At 37.1% G+C, this 17,163-nt stretch overlaps 1 protein-coding gene across 1 annotated transcript in view; it reads left to right on the top strand.

The window, feature by feature from the left end:
- Positions 1 to 391: 391 nt before the first annotated feature.
- The window catches only part of LOC113989678 (muscular LMNA interacting protein), a 77,063-nt gene continuing 60,291 nt past the window's right edge, over positions 392 to 17,163 (top strand). The window contains exon 1 of the mRNA XM_039380777.1: positions 392 to 471. Coding sequence (XP_039236711.1) covers positions 469 to 471 — 3 coding nt within the window. The 5' untranslated portion in view covers positions 392 to 468. The remainder of the gene's footprint in view (positions 472 to 17,163) is intronic.

Below are 17,163 nucleotides of genomic sequence, written 5' to 3'. Positions count from 1 at the left end.
TGAGGGGTTATTTCAGAATGCTAGATGGCACTGATACCCAGCTGAAATATTTTCCTGCTCTGTTTTTTTTTTTTCCCTAGTGGTTCTGTGGTGTTGACTAGTGAAGCCACAGGGAGACATAGGGAGTGGTGGCAGTTCACATCAGCTGAACCCACAGTTCCTTAATCCTTCCTCAGATGAGTGATACCTTTTTCATGAATTCGTTCTCATATACTTCAGATTTTTATGCTTTCTTGAAGCCATAGGATTTGTTCTTTACTACTCTACAATTGTAGTTCTTTATAAACTTTGCTCCATCATTATTTTAATGCTTTTTCCTACGAAAAGTGATGTTAGATTTTTTTTCTTTTTTGCTTACTATTGCCAACATATCTAGACAGCTTTTAAGAAAAAAGAAGGGTCTTGTAATGTTTGATGTGATACTGAAGCGCTGTTCTGCAGCAGAATATTCTACAGGAATGGTGCAATATGGTATGTAGTTTTTATATGGGTCTGTGTATTAACAGAGTATAGATGATAAGGCTGAAATTGACCACTAGGTGGTCACTAGTTTAAGCCAGACCTGTGCTAATGAACAGAGGTTTTTTTTCTTATGAGATTCTCCATCCCAAATTAACTAATATTATGGTGATTTTGTGGTTAGAAAGCCATTTGCTACTTTCTTTGTCATGTTTGATGTATAGTTGAGGATTTGCCTACAAGTCATGGGGACTGTATCAACAGTACAGTATCATTAGCATTCCCTTTTCTCAGAGTCATGTATTTTGTCAATTTTGAGGCTATTTAGTTTAATTTATATTTTTTTTTTATTGTGGTACTTACTGCATGGTTCAAGTATGTTTTCTGGGAATGCTTTTAGAGAATTAAGGTTCAACAAGGTGCAGTAATATTTATACATATTTATGTATATTTAAGAGTGAAATTAATTCTTTTTGGAGATAAGGGATAGATAGATCCCTGTGGCTATTGCCTTTATACCATTGGTTTTCTATATCACTAGAAATGAACTTGGCTGGCTGTCATAAAAAAGCTTCACTTCCATAACAGGCAGAGAAATGTAATTGCTTTTGCAGAATTGCATACTGTAAGCTCAAGGGCTCTCAATGTATTTTATTACAGTTGCAGTTGACTGATGGAAATTAACCTTATGCTAATCACTGTAAATGTGAAACCTGGCCTCAGGTGGTACTTAGTGCAAAGGCTACTGATGTAATTTATTCATACAAAAAAGTAAGGTGTTTCTTTTTCAGTGGTTTAGCAAGTATTTTAAAATCTGACAAACTAATACATTACTTCTGACATCCGTAATATTTATGGTGCAATTCCGGTCACACAAGATATACTGTTCCTGAATTTGGACAGTGCAGAGGAAATATCTTGCAAGTTTACAACGTTTAAACTCTTTAAAGCATCAACTTGAAGTAATAACATTGTTAACACTTTTATAAGTGATTCTTCAAATCTTTTAGTACCTGTCATGTGACTTGCTTAATGAGATGCCAAAAATAATAATAATAATAATAGTGATAATAAAAGAATTGTTCTTCTGGAGACTCATATAAAGAGTAAGCTATAATGTATATTTTACATTTAATTCTGAGTGTAGCACAGTAATAATGTCTAGCCTTGTTAATGGCATAGTCTTCTGTCTCATGTTCTGGGAGGATCTAGCCCAGGATTAGAATAGGTTTCCATGACCGAATATAACCCAAGTCCACCTTGTGCTTTCTTTTCTCATTAGAGGAAGCAAGAGCAACAGGTTTCACCTCACATAAACATTTTCATTAAAGTACTTCAGACAGAATTTGGGGACATTTCTTCACTGAAATCAATAGTGAAAATCTCAGAGGCACTTCTGGCCCCAGCATTTCTATCCCACCTCTCCCAGCTCAGAACTTATTCACTGGTTTGGGCAGATACAACAGTACATTGACACCTTCCTGTCTGAGTGACACACAGACACGCTGGTTAGTGACTATGATGTGAGCATCCTCTACCACCACTGTAGACAACATTCACCAGAGCTCATTTAAGTGGGAATGAGATACAAAGGACTAGTTCCAAGCTGTTAGAGTTTTAAGGATTAGTCTTTCCTGAAGATGATACTTTGGCACAGAAAAGCTGCTGTCACTCATATGAGTTTTTTTAAGGGCTATTTTTATTTTATGAAGGCTATCACAGCTGGAAAACAGTACTTAGGCTAAAATGATGGTGCAAAAGGGGTTTTTTTGTTTCCTGTATTGACAGTGGAAAATGCAATGTCTCTTGCTGACTTCTGCTAGGGATCTTTAATAAAATCTTCACTGGGATTAAATCTGTAAAATGATTTCAAGGTCTTCTGTAGGTAATCAGATATTTCTATTATACTACCATTATTGTATTAATAAATGCTATATGTGGTACTAAAAAAATCAGGTATTTTCATAATATAAAATCTATTTGAATATCATTCAATTCAGTCATTGTCAATCTTTTATAATATCTACATTTGGTGGAACTTCAGTTTGCTTGTAAAGCTTGAGGGATTATTATTTATTCATCGGCACCTTAAGTTAGATAGCCTTGATATCTCAGCTGTCTAGTAGAGCATATTGATTAGTGTTTTCTAGAAAGATTTGATATAAGTTAGGTTGATGCTGGCAGAGGGAGGTGGGTAGCATATGTAGTGCATTATCACTATACATTTTAGGTGTTGACAGTAACAGAGGCAAGCTGACATAACACATCTTGATAAATAATACTGTTATTACGAGTGTCACTTTTATCATCAGCTATGCAAAACATTGACCTAGGACTCTGATTTGATGTTATAATAAATTTGGCATGTATTGACATACATATCATATTGACTTTGTCATGACAGTCCTTGACAGGAGTAAGATTATTGTGTATTGCTTTAGTTCACTTGTTAGCATTGCCCTTAACATCTCCTTCAGAAGGCAATATTTATTTTTGTGCCTTGTTCTTTTCTCTTTCTTTCTTTTTCTTTCTTTCTTTCTTTCTTTCCTTTTCTTTCTTTCTTTCCTTCTTTCTTTCCTTCTTTCTTTCTTTCTTTCTTTCTCTAGTGACAAAGATATCATTAATTGGTTTGGATATGAAATGCTTATAGGTAACATTTTCTTATGAGAGGCTGTCAGACAATTAATTTCATTACCAGCAGTTCAAGATATGAACAGATTCAATGTCATTCAAGGATTTTTCCTTTTTCAGAATACAAATCCATTTTTTATGTTTCCTTCAAAATTAGATGTCTGGAAAAACATACTTTTTCTGTTGGCAATGGAATTGTAGTATTACTAATGTAATGACTGATGTATTTTTAAAATGTGCCAATCATTTGATTGCAATTTAAAATTTATTAGAAGTTGCTAACTTCTGAATGTGAATGACTGGTATGAAACTACTAGGCTGATCTAGCAGAGGTATTCTAGAAAAAAATGCACTACAAATTGCATAACCCTCCAAAGTACAGGAATTTGAGGGGAATATAACTGGCATGGACTCTGAATGAATGAATGGTGGGAACTTGAGTGGTGATGCATTTACTTACACAAGTTCCTGATGTCTCACCACCCTAGATCTCACTGGAGTTGATTTGGCCCTAGACTTTTGTTTTCACCATATGGGTACTATGGAAGGAGCATGGGGGTTTCTCTAAAACATAAACAATTCAGCAGTGCAGGAAATTTGAACAGAAAAGATCTCTTGTGAGAACTGAGAGGTGCTTGCTGGGACCTGTGAGTCATTTGGGATGGGACCACAGTGACTCTTTGTTCAGCATTGCCTTTGCAGCACTAATCTTCAGGTGCTTTGGGAACTTTTGCAACCCCTGGGCAGTGCTACATGCACACTATCTCTGAAGCTTGGAGGGCCAGGTTTAAAGGAAAGAAGGCTAGTGCCTCCCATCACGCTGTGCACCATCTGGATGGGAGCCACTTCAGTGTGGAGGATGAGTCATTTGGTTAGCACAGAGCTCTGCTGTGCTTATTAAATTAGGTGACGTGTTATACAATTATGTTTATTTGCATGGCTGCTGACCCAGAGTGGCTCAGGTCTCCCAAGCTCAGGAGCTTAAGAAGGGGTCATTTGGATCTATCTGCAGTAATCACCCAGGAAAGTTATCACCCCAGAGCTGTGATCAGGAGCTGCCTCAGGGTTGCGTCAGGATAAGCCAACTGCAGAAAAGAGCCTAAACCCCAGCCCCTGAAAACGGTAAGCATCTGAAGTGGGGCCACAGGGGAGCAGCTCGCCTTGCTCAGCATTCTCAGCTGTGACTCGTTCCAAATGTAGGCCTCTAAACTAGATATCAGTTTCTTACAAGAATGAGACTATAAAAACTGCCACACTGGATCAACCAGAGTCTCAGCTGGTCCAGTGTCCTGTCTCAGGCTGTGTCAGAGAGCTGACACCTAGAGAACACTGTGAGAAAGGGGCCAACATTATGAATTGAACTCAGATCTCTTCATTTGCAGGAGAATTACAGTACCTCATCATTAGGCACAGAGTATATCAGTGAGTTTCTCCTAATGAAAGTCTTTCCTTTTGTTTAACTAATTGAATATTCACTGGGCCAGAGTGGGGGATCTAAATTGTCCTTTTCATTCCCATGTACTGATCAGCAGCTAGTCCTCAGCTGCTTCTGCATTGCCCTAAATATTAATTGTTTACATGGATGTTTTTGTAGTTTTTCTGTCTATTTTTAAATGAATCCCTCTGTGTTCCTTCATACTAACCTAGTTTTTATTGGTATTTTAACTTTTTTTCCCCTAAATGTTCTTGTTCGTTAGGGGGCTTTCCCCCCCTAATGTTCAGTTTTCCTTAGAAAGTTTCAAAAAGCTTTTAATGGTTCTCTGCATTCTTAACAGAATTTAATTGAGTGTTTGAAAATCTTTTACATTTGATGTCAAGATCTAACAGCTAACTAACATCTGGTGGCTTTTTGTGCACCTTCTTTTGCTGCTACATGAGTAAATTACATTATTTGCATATTTTTCAAAGATATTGTGCCTTTATTTTATTTTAGATTTCATTTTTCGGTAATTATATTGTAATTTTGTAATTAAAAAAGAAAGAAGTTTGTGCATTGGACTATCACTCATTAGGCTCCCAGAAGCTGTGTGTTTTATAACTCGGTTAGTAGATTTTTGTGGGTGCTGGAAAGGTGCAAACTCAATCTGAACAGAAACGAAATATGAATTCTTACTAGAGGGTTTATTTTACCAATCAGTTATAATGAGGGATTCAGTGTATAAAAATTCTTACCCAGAATATACTTTCTAACTGTGTATTTGTATACTAGCTGTTTCAAAATGGTGACAAACAGCAAAAAAAAGCTAACTATGTTAGAAATGATGCAGAATTGCAATGCTGCTGACTAAGAAATCCTGCAAAAGAGTTTTTTGTGAAGTTTTAGGCTTGTTTTACCAGGTATCAGAATGCAACTGCTTGATTAACATTTTAAATGATTTATCCCCTATTAGTGGAGACAAATTCTCGTGCTGTCCAGGGAAGAAGTAGTGGAAGGCTATTTAAGTAAACCCATTTTCTTCATGGTCATTTTATTTTATTTTGCAGTTGCAGATATCTAGTAGCTCACAGATGGTTGGTTCACTATCTGCAACTCCACTGATAGATAATAACGTTTTAAAATAAACTCACAATCGGGTGCACACACTCCATGAGAGATAAACCAAATTTGTATGAGGAAAACAACTTCTGAAGTGTGCCACTTGGGTAATTATAAGGGCTGAAACAAGCTGATCACTTAGAATTTGGTCTTTTGATATGATACAGCATGATTCTTATGGAACTGTGCCTTTCATTAGTCTTCATGGCATGAAGTGTAGTTTTAAGTTGGAAGGTGCAAATATATTTTTATTTTTATGCAATCTCAGAAAATTCACAACATCTTGCTCAAATCAAAATTTTTCCCAGGTAACCATTAAAAACTGGAGTTTCATGTGAGCAAGGCCTAGTTTATTGTAATATGACAAGTGTATAGTCTGCTGACCTAGCTATTTGCAAAAGCAAATCCCAAATTCTTTACATTTCACCTCTACACACATAACACTCTCCAGTCTTTCATTTGACAAATACATACACACACAGACACAGAGTTTCTACAGAAAGCATACCAAAGCCTCCTAATCCTGAATGTTCTAATGGATGTTTGAGGTTCTAGTAGAATGCAGTGAAAGTGTAATGACTAAGAAATAATTTGTGTCCTGGGTAGCAGCCAGGGAGTTCTTAAGAAGACCTGATTTTTTTTTTTTTTTTTGGTAGCACAAATCCTCTTTATAAGCCCTTTTTGCTGTTGAATTCTGCCAAGAACAGCTATGGGCCACTGCAGCCTTAAATCTTGTGTTTATTTATTGTTAGCGAGAAGCCAAGCAAAAATGCCTGCCGATCTATCTGTGAGCACATGTGTTTCTCAGATGCGTTGTTTCGGAAGAAGAATGAAGGCTAATGAAAGACTCTTCACCTGCAGCCTTCTGGCTTGTTTGTGACCATCAGGTGCTGCAGTGGGTCTTGGCTGCTTGCAGGAGAAAGGCAGGTTCCAGTGAGTACTGCAGAACAAAACTTGTCATCTCAAAGTTACCTAAAGCTCCTTGCTCGCTCCTCAAATCCTTCATCCAAGACTTTTGCATCAGGATTTCTGTGCCAAATGCTTCTCTGACCCTGGAAAGTTGTGTCAGCATTATAACGTTCAGTGACTGGGTGTGACATTTCTGACTAGGAAAAAACTTTATCTGAAGGAAGGTTTAAACCTTTGGCAATTTGCTTTTTGATGCTTATGGAGGAAGACACCTTTTGAAGCTTATGCTGAGAAACACATTTGAGAAAGAGACATCTGAAAAAAGTCTGGAAGCTGGGGCATTCATCAGCACTGTAGGAAACTTGGGATAAGTTTCCATCTTGTCTTTCAAAGAGAAGCATATTTAAAAGCAGTTCTATGTCTCTGTTCTGGTGTTTCTGCTAATCATTCCATCCTGGATTCAAGGAACCTTCCAGAAAAAAAGTGAATGTAACCAAATATGTTCTGTTAAAAGGTTTTGTTCAAGCAAACTGACTTGTTTTAATGTGGAAGAAAATACTTAAATGAAAAAATTCTTGGTCCAATTCAGAACTGAAAAGGAGAAGAGGTTTTCTATGCACAATGGCAACACAGTCAGATGAGGCATTAGTACATGCAGCACACCTCAGTGTCTGCATTCTTCTAATGAAATTAAAGGCAACATTTTAAATTAGTGAAATTTTAACAGCTACTAATATATTTGGTAATTTTCAATAAGAAACTTTTCTGGACAGCAGAGAAAAAATAAGTTCTTGGTACAACAGTGCTTTTGAGTTATTTCCAAAGATAACTAGGTTAATTTTCTTAATTTTCAAACTCTTTTCCCCATGCCAATTCCTGGCTAGTTAACAAACAAGACCCAATAGGCAGGGCAGATGCAAAATCAGAGGCTGGAACTGTAAGACATATACTGCATGAAGGAACTACTTTTTGGTAAGATACATGTCATTAATTACACTTCTTTAAGAGTCAGAGAATTAGTATTTCAGGAAAGAGGATTGGTCCTGTGGGCACATCTGCCTTGTCCTTTTCTTGAGTGCCTGAGCCCTCCCGTGGACCTGTAGTCTCTGCTGTAATCAAAACCTCAGGTGGATAGCATTGACAAGACTGAGTTTCTAATCACTTTTTTCCCCTGAAGAAACAACCATAGTCAGTGGGAACATGAAGTCTAATTCTATGAAAAATAGTTTGACATAAATAATACAGCAATGCCTTTTTTTCAAAAATTGAGATTATTCTGAATGTCACGAAGCTTTAGTGCAGAGTGTAAATAATCAAAATTACATTGGATTGCCAATACATTGCTGCTAGAATGTTCTTAATACGTGACTTACAGTTTTAGGTTTTTTTAAAATTTATTTCTTGTAATTTGAGACTAAATATGATTCTGTGTTATGTAAAGTGATGAAGCTGTTCAGAAAACATTGATTATGAAACTTTCAGATTGCATGATGCCTTGTGCAGACAGATAGGAGAGCTTAATTAAAAATGCTTGTGATTTCTTAATATTGTTCACAGGACATATAATCTCTGGGATAAAGAATACTAACAAAAGTCATTTGCTGACGCATAAGAATGACTTTTACTAAGTTCAAGTCTGTTTATTATCTGTAAATCTTCTGACTTGCCAAAACATTGGGTGAAAAAGTAACACATAAGTTATAGGTTCTTTCCTGTTGAATTTAAATGAAAGGTATATACTTGAGATCTGCTTTAGTTATCCCAGATCTTGGAAATTAAAACTATGACTGATATCTTAAACTAAAAAACTGATAACTGAACTGCTTGCGTTTTTTTAACTTTATATTAGTCTCCTAATTTATATAATTTGAATTGCAATCTTCATTTCTACCTGAAATACGTTTTTCAGGAGATGAATGAAAAATTAAAAACCTTCTCTGCTGGTAGCAAATTATGCATTTATAATATTATTTTCCAGAGTTTTGAAGTTGACTCTAACTCAGAGTTGAGTCTTTTTGAAATCATGTACGTTGTTATAATTGGGAGTATGATGATAAATGGTACTGCACTTCTGTTAGTAAGGACAGAAATAAGGTTTAATTGACATCCAAGATATATTTCTTCCCTTTTGAAAGCTACGACCAAGTTCAGAAACTCAGAATCACATTTTCACTCAGATCTTGGGTAAAATTTGACATATTTCAAGTAACTTTCAGAAAAAAAAAGATCCAAAGTGATAAAAAAATAATTTAATTTCTCCTGAAGTCTTGCAGGATTTTCCTCAATCCAGGCATTTTTGGAGCATTGCAGTAAGCAACCAGCTTTATCCCTGAATCTGGCAGCTCTGCTCTCAGGAGGTTGCAGTCATCTGCCACCAAGACAAACAGAGCAAAGGTCCCTTTAAATGGCTACAGAATATTGGAATCTAAAACCTATAGTTTGAAGAAGAGGGCATGTGTCCTTAGCTAATAGAAAAAACAGCACAAGAGAACCTTGACTTATGAACACTCATAATATCATCAAAATGCTAAACCTGTGGACAGGAGGAGAGAAAGAATACACCCCATGTGGTTTATGTTAGTAATGTCATGTAGTGCACAACCTGAGAGTAAAGAGTTCTCCCTGGTGATGAGGGTGGTTTAAGAATCTACATGGAATATACTGGAATTACTGTCAGGGTAGACCTTGATTGTAATAAGTTTATTTTGTGGTATTATAGGAAATACAGACTTTGAAATATTTTAAGGTGACAAAAATGTTTATAAAATCTCTGATATTTTAGTTCTGGTAGTAAATTAACTCAAGTGCTTCTTTAATCTAAAGCTACAATTATTACATCCATGCCTTCTTTCAAGTGCTTAGAATGAAGATGCAACATGAAAGTACAAATATATAAGAATCAAGTACTGAATCTGTATTCTTTCTTACGACATCCAAAAGTGTTTTCCATTGCATTGTCATCTGAATTCTTATACTGGGAACTTTGGAAGAAAATCTTGATAGGAAGTAAATGACAGTGTATGGATTTTTGTTCATTGAAATTACGTCCACTGCCTTTTTTTATAATACTGTGATCCTTTTGGTTATTTCATTGCATCTATAGAGATAGTGTTAATTGCACATTTTCAACGGAAAGCCTAAAGTATTCTTTACAAAACTGATGGGGTTTTGCTTAAATCTGGAAGACTCTTCTTTAGAAGCTTGACATTAGTAGCATATTTGGTCATGAAGTGTTATCTCACTTTTCCAGAAGTCCAGATGTTGTCAACTCTGCCATAACTTAAAGTTAGATTGCAAACTGGAAATGGAAAGAAGAGTGACCAAGAGAAATCTAAGTGATAAGAATGAATAAATTATAGCAAATTTATAAAAAGAGGAAGGAAAGAATCTCTGGTCAGTAGATGTGTTAATTGGCACTGAAATATAAGAGCATAAGGCTAGAAAGAAGGAAACCCTGATTTTGAAAGCGAACAATGTAGTTTATATCACTCTTCTGGTGGGAATATGAGTTGTAGGGCAAAAAACAGAGCATGACATAGGTAAAGATGGCCATAGGAATGGAATAGTCCCAGTCAGGAAGAGCTGCTTGGCTGGACTCACATGGGAGCTTTGATAGATGCCTTGTCATCCCTAGGTACAGAAACTGGAGAGATGGGAGTTGTCCTAAGTTAAGGCTGGCATGTACTGACTATGTGTGTTACCTTCACCAAAACTAGTCAAATAATGTCATGTGGATGTAGAGTGTCTGGGACTATATGGTGAAGAAATTACAGTTACCCATGGACTGTCAGAATATTTAAGTATAGGCAAGGTTACTTAGGTTACTCAGAACTGCACAGGAGGCCTGAGGCAAAGTATAGATTTCAGTTTCAGGGCTTCCCAGATTTGTTGGCTACAGAAATTATGCTTGTTCTTGGTGCAAAATGTACAGTCTGCTGTTCTCCTACAGTTCTTCTATTCTTTCTCCTACATTCTAAAATATCCGAAGAATGGTACATGACTGTATTTAGCTGGATGATTATGCCAAAATGGAGAGCTAAGAATCTTTGTTTTTTGATGATACAAAGTCAAGTTTGTAAAATGACAATTTTCACACAAATGCTTTGATTGGAAAAATAAAAATAAAATAATTTAACTGAAACAAGTATAGCTATTCTTCCCAACAAATAAAGTCATATGAAAATGACCCTGTTAAACTTGCAGTATTCTTGATATCTGGAAAAGCTCAAGTTAAATGTTTAAAGGAAGCTTCTTTTTAATGATTAGCACAGAGAAGAAAACAAGATTCTAAGTTTATTATCCTACCCTCCTGTGAACGTGCAGAAGAAGCCAACAACCATTCAGCTTTACCTTATTGTTTGTTAGTAGTTGAGTGCCAGAATAATTACTCTTTGTAGCCAGCATTCTTCTGGGCCCACACAGACCTACTCAGAAAACAGCTCATTAAAAGGACCTCTGAAAATCCTTGCTGAGAAGGGGAAAATAGGACCTCTTCTTCAGTTCTATCACAGACATTTACTTGCTGATTTCTTAATGTTCATTTTTTATTTAACTTCCGACTGTGCTTTACGTACTACAGACAACAGTCTGGAGAAAGAGTCATCTGAATTATCAGCCCACTGAGTTTTATTAGCAGAGGACAGGTAAGAATGCTTGTAGACGGGCTTGTATTGATTATTCATTAAATCACTTGCACAGATGACTGTAAAGGGTGGTACAGCTTCTGATGGGAAGCCTATTGCTGATAATATGGGATGAAATAATCCATTTCTTAGTGATTAAAATACTAATTGCCTTCTCTTACATATGCTTTGTTCAAAAGCTTAAAATTTAGCATCTGATATTTCTAAAATACTCTGTGTATCCCTAATTACCATCAATGAGAACTCCATTCTCTTCTTTATGGAAAAGAGCTGAATAACATAGGTTAGCTGGTATCATAAGACTTGCACTGCTATCTACTGGGATGGCAGAGAAAAAATGACAGCAGATTAACTAGAAGTCCTCAGTTTGGTCATATACGAGTGGATAAAGACTAAGGTTTTAATTTGCCTGTCCTGAAATCTGTGGCAGCATAGCTTTTCTTTTTTCAAAATACCTTTTTCTAGTTGATAGAAAAACCTGACAAATCCAGAGGCCAGATGGCTTTTTGAGTCCTGAAAATCATATTTGAGAGTATGTCAGGATCACTTAGGGAAATAAGTCCAAAATGTGAAAGATATGTTATTATCTGTCATTGGTATGAGGGTGGCAGCTGTATGGCCTTTGAAAATTTAAGCTGTACAGCTCTACGTGTTTCTTTATATCCTTTGGATCCCTGCTCCAAAGATATAGTTCCGTAGCAAGACAAGTGCTCAGACAAAAGATATAGCAATTCGTGAAAGAAGGTATCTATTGAAAATGTAATTCTTCAGAGATTTAAATTAAGTAAAACTTTTTAGGGTAATAATAATAGAAAGGTCGAAACACAGGAGAGTAATTGATAGAATCTGTGCTGCCAAAAGCAAATCACATCAACCTTTCCTTTCACCTTGCCAGATCAATTATTTCTATATGAAAAGTTACTTTACTATTAAACCAAACTTGTCCAAAACATTCTAACTCTCAAAACCCCTTACTTTTTACATTTTTCCAAATAAAAATATTTGTAATAAACTAAACTGAAAAAGCTATAAAAAAGTTAAATGTACTTTTAACATTGTTTAGCTAAGCATATACAGAAGTAATAAAAAAGGAAAATAAGAGGAAAAGGAAACTTTTAGGGAAGAACAAACAGTCAAAATGAGGACACAGCTGTCAGTGGAGACATATAGTACCTGCAGGACATGGGTGAGCATCTCCCTGTGTTTTGGTGTTTGGATGAGAGCAGGTGGAGCTGGTTGGTTTTATCAGGGGCAGGAGGTAAAATGACAGGAGCTGTTAATCTAGGGCATGGGAATGCGCATATTCAAGTTACACAGAGGTAGCTGAAGTCTCTCGGTGGGGAGTGTTTGAAACTATCTTGTATCCTCACCTGGAAAGAGTCAGTTTTCTTTGCTGAAAGTGCTGGCAGTGAGAGTGAATTTGAGACTGTACCTGTGGTCCTCTGGGTTTGAGGAGAATTTTTTTTAAAGTGCTACAATACCAGGTGACCCTGGTACAAAGGGCTATGGTTGTTCATTTCTTGCTGTCAGATTTGGACGACAGGGGTGTTCACACTCTGTGTTCAATTGTTTTGGATAGAGTTACACCTGGGGAAATACAGAGAAAATGTTGTTGTGAAAAAAATGCTGTTGTGTTTACCAAAACTGTGCTAAAGTGCTCTTGCTAACAGCAGGTGAAACACTGAGAGTCCTGATATGCAGCATATCCTCATGAGAATCCATGAGGGATTTCATACGCAGCTGTTAATCTGGAAATGTTTAAAATGCCTAATTGCTGAGGTGAGGCAGTACCAGTCTACCTGCAGTTGTGTCTAAACAAAGCAGCAAGGCGTTCTTCAAAAATGAGCAGAAATATTGCACAGGTGGGAAATGCTCAGTCTCATCTGCATCCAGATCACTACCAAGCCTCAAGGGTGTGGTGGAAGACAAAATACCTTGTGCAACTCATTTATGCTTGAGAAACACACACAGAGATACAAAAATTTGTAGTTACTTTAATTGAAATATTAGCGGTCTAATCACAGAGTTATAAGGTTTTTAATTCCCTTTTCCCTGACAGGGGGACAGGTCAGAGGAGGCACTCATCACAACAAACATTTGTCAGTACACTTTTTACTTGCCAAGATATTTTCATTAACAGAATGAGGCTGTTCTTATTAACAGCAGATAATTATTCGCAGGGTGCGTTTGGTTACTCAAGCAGGTTTCATGTACGCTCATGCACTAACTCACAGCTACGCTGCTGGAGCCACAGCTGGCAGGGCAGCCCTTTGTATAGAAGCAGAATGTTCTATTAATATGCCTTTGGCTTCTAGGTGAGTGGTCTGTATATGTAATCCTGCAGTCTTTTTCTGTCTATAGCAGATACAGCCTTCTTGGACGAGGTTCAAATTGTTTGTTGCAGATTCCAGTGTTGTCCTGGTGGTCTTGGGGAGATCGAGCTGACTCTTGGTATTCTGAATTTATAATTTCTCGTGTATTCAACTGGACCACTAATCTACTGAGTTTGCACATTTGGAAAAGATTTTCATGTACTACTTCTCATACTTACCCTTTCTTCAATTCGTTTTGTCTTAGCACCGTCTCATTGTACTGGTCACACAAATGCACACAAACTCTCATATATATGGGGCTTGTATGATGATGCAGTGCAGCTACAGTGATATTCAAAGTCTAAATACTCCTATTATTACAGCTTATTCTCCATGAACATACAGTTAAAACCAACCTAGACAGACTTTCTCATTTCTACCACTTCTTTTATTTTCTGCGCATTGTTATGGACACTGCCAGCATCTCCAGTTGTTTGCGGGGAGGTGCATGATGTTGATGGTGGGGCTTACTGTGCACTTTGAGCCCACTTGAAGTTACTTTTCTATCTTTGCTTACAGTTTACTTGTTCCTTCTTTACTGGCCAGCAAATTCTATATCCGAATTCTATGATCTTTGAAATGTTTTACATATGCTGGATACTGGTTCTTTGCTTCCTCTGTTGTCCTTAATACCAGGACACAGGTTTGCGTTCCTGTAATGAGTAATAACTGATTATTAATGATTTGTACTTGTAGCCATAGGACGCCTATCCCATACTTGCACTTTCAAGGCTTCTGCTATTATCTTGTGCTTGTACTTCTGGAAGCATCTTTTAAAATCCCCTGTTTTTCTTCAACAGCCTTCAAGCTACGCTAACATGACATGTTTTATTTATTATTTATTTCCTTTCTCTGGAGTCAATAGTTAGTTCATTGTATAAAATGAATGGTCTGTTAGAAGACACATGCAGGGATATATATAGGCACAGATGTGATTCTGGGCACCATCTGCTTCTGAAATATATTGCTTGCAACAGCATTACTGGTGCGTTAACAAACTTGTTCTGCAACACATTTGTTTAAAGGGAAACTGCTGAGGTGCTCGTCTGTGTTGGCAGCGCCACGTGGGCTTGATTCTCCTGTGGTGGTGAGGGCAGGACTGCCAGTGCTCAGTGGTGTGGTGGCGGAACCTCACCACGTGTGAGCCTCAGCTCTGGTGGTCTGGCCGAAATCCCTCTGGTTCTCAACTCAGATATCTCAGGACACCAAAAGGCTAATGGCTGATACTGTAAAACTGAAATTCCTTGCTAGCATCATCCCACAAGACTGATCTCTCAGCTCTGACAGATGGAAGTAGGGATTTATTTCTACTCCCAGTGCTTGATTTGAAAACTGCACCTATTTATTTATAGGTGCAGCATTTGGGAAAAGACAGTGAAGGGAATTGATGAGAATATGCTTCAAGACTTCCATGAAGATGACAGCAGCATTCTAGGACTCTCTTGCAGGGCTGAAACTGCAAGAAACTCTTACAGGAAAAAGAAAAAATTCTAACTTTCAATTTCTCGCTGAATAATTGAGATGAAGTTGTTAAAAAATGGACTGGAAAACTGAGATCTGTTGTGCCTTGCTGCTCTTACACTAATGTGACTAAGCAGTCTGCAGGCTTTTTGTTGGGCAGAAGTATCATGACATTGTATAAGCATATATTATGTATATCAGAGTTTGTAAATGTATTTGTGCATGTGCTAGTATGGATGTTCACATATGAACTCATAGGTCCTATGACCTTGTAAGGACCCCCATTTAGGTGCAGATATTTTTATGTATCTACAGGCACTGGACTGATCTAAAGTCTCCCACTTCTGACCACTAATGTGTTTGATAAGCAGTCGGTGTGCATGTTAGACAGCACCACTTCTGGGTTTTTTTTATTTTCTTCTGCAATCAGCTTTCAAACTTCTTCAGTCTACTTTTGTCAGTCCTTGACTGCCTTCTATGCAAGACCAGATGGCAAACTTGGCCACACTACTGCAAAATCAGCATGATTTCTGGTTGATCCACAGGATCAATACAGGACAGACAGAAGGAAGTGGTGATTACCTGCTGAGGGAGAAGCTGGAGGCAGTCTGGGTGTGGGGCTGCCTAGGTGAGGGTTTGTGCATAGATGATAGACTATAGCAGCTTGGGATGTTACAACAGAGGTGTTTTAGCTTAGAAGATGTTGTTTCTTAGGAGGTTTAGAAGACTGGATCAAATAAGGTTGTTAGTGATCCTGAAACAGGATTTAAAGACCTAAGTCACTTTAGGGGCTGTTTTATGGCCATTTACTCAAACTGCATTCATTTAAATCAGTTAAGCATAAGAGGCAAAGTATTTTACTTGGCCTTTGCAAAAGGAGGAAATTAAAGATTACCTTTACTTACTTTTCATCAAACTTAGCTGCATATGTGTAGAGAGGTATGAAAGGGCTATTACAGTTGTATAGAGTCTGCTGGGCTGAAGAGCTAATTAAAATCATGTTTGAAAAGAAACACTTCATCTGAACGAGCTCTTGCATTTTGAATAAGAGATTACAATTTTATGCTATTATTCATTTGCTCTTTCTAGTGCTTTACACACATTAATTTTCAAAAGATATTTGTCTGCATTTTAGTGTGTGCTGCTGTATTGAAAGAAGAAAAAACTGTTTTACTGAAGGTAATACAATGGGCACATTGCAGGGCTTGGGGAAGCTCCGACCACAGCTGTTATTTGGAACTTTGGCACAAACTTCCGCTTGACTGTAATTTCATCCTGGACTTTCAGAGTGGATTTAGCTTTTTCCCCCGAAGTTTCACAGATAGAAAGCTGGTGTTCAGATGATCATCTGCTTCTGTTTGTAAAAGGTTTTAGATGAGCCAGAGCTCATATTAGACAATAAACAGCTAATCCATGTTAGGTTACTGTGATAGCTATAATAAGTCAGGATATGAAGACAGGCTGAAAATTCTTACGTCTCATTAGCTGATAATTCCATCTGCAGTAGACTAGACTTTTTCTCTGTATAAGGAGGAGACAATATCTTTGTGGTTTGACTTTAGTCTGAACACAGAAAAGGTGTTTAAGGAGAGGTTACAAAACCCAGGCTGTGTTTTTGATGGTCTCTCTCCCTGGCTGGGTGAATGGCATTAGCTGTGCTCTCTCTCAGTGTTAGAGCTATATTTATCACTCAGGGATTGTAGGCATGTGAATCTGGGCTCTGAGCATAACAGTGCTTCAGTCAACATGCCTCTATGTCATGATATACACTTACTATTTTGCAATTATTTATGGATATATTTCCTTTTCTGGCCTTTAAACAAATAAATATCTTCAAAAGGAAATACTTGTTGATCAAGAGTGAGGTTTTCTCAGGGTGTTGTTTTATTTTTGAAATTACTTACATGAGCAAATAAGTGGAAGAAGTGGTAATGTGAACCGGCATATTCTTTTACTTTAGCCATCTGTATTCCAGAAGGAAATCCTAAAAAGCAATGGGACCTCAATTTAAATTATAAAATAGGCAGTATGCTGAATGCATATAGAGCATATGATAGATTAAATGGAAGCCTTGGTTTGTGTTCATAAGGTAACCAAGACATTAAAAATGTGCTCTACAAGTAAGGACTGCAGAAGTTGTGGTAATGAAAAC

The sequence above is a fragment of the Pipra filicauda genome, unplaced genomic scaffold (assembly GCF_003945595.2).
Source record: "Pipra filicauda isolate LSUMZ 115617 unplaced genomic scaffold, ASM394559v2 scaffold200_size1382263_pilon, whole genome shotgun sequence".
In the NCBI taxonomy this organism is placed as follows: domain Eukaryota; kingdom Metazoa; phylum Chordata; class Aves; order Passeriformes; family Pipridae; genus Pipra; species Pipra filicauda.
The sequence above is the reverse complement of the archived record's forward strand: the minus strand, read 5'-3'. Positions and strand labels throughout refer to the sequence as shown.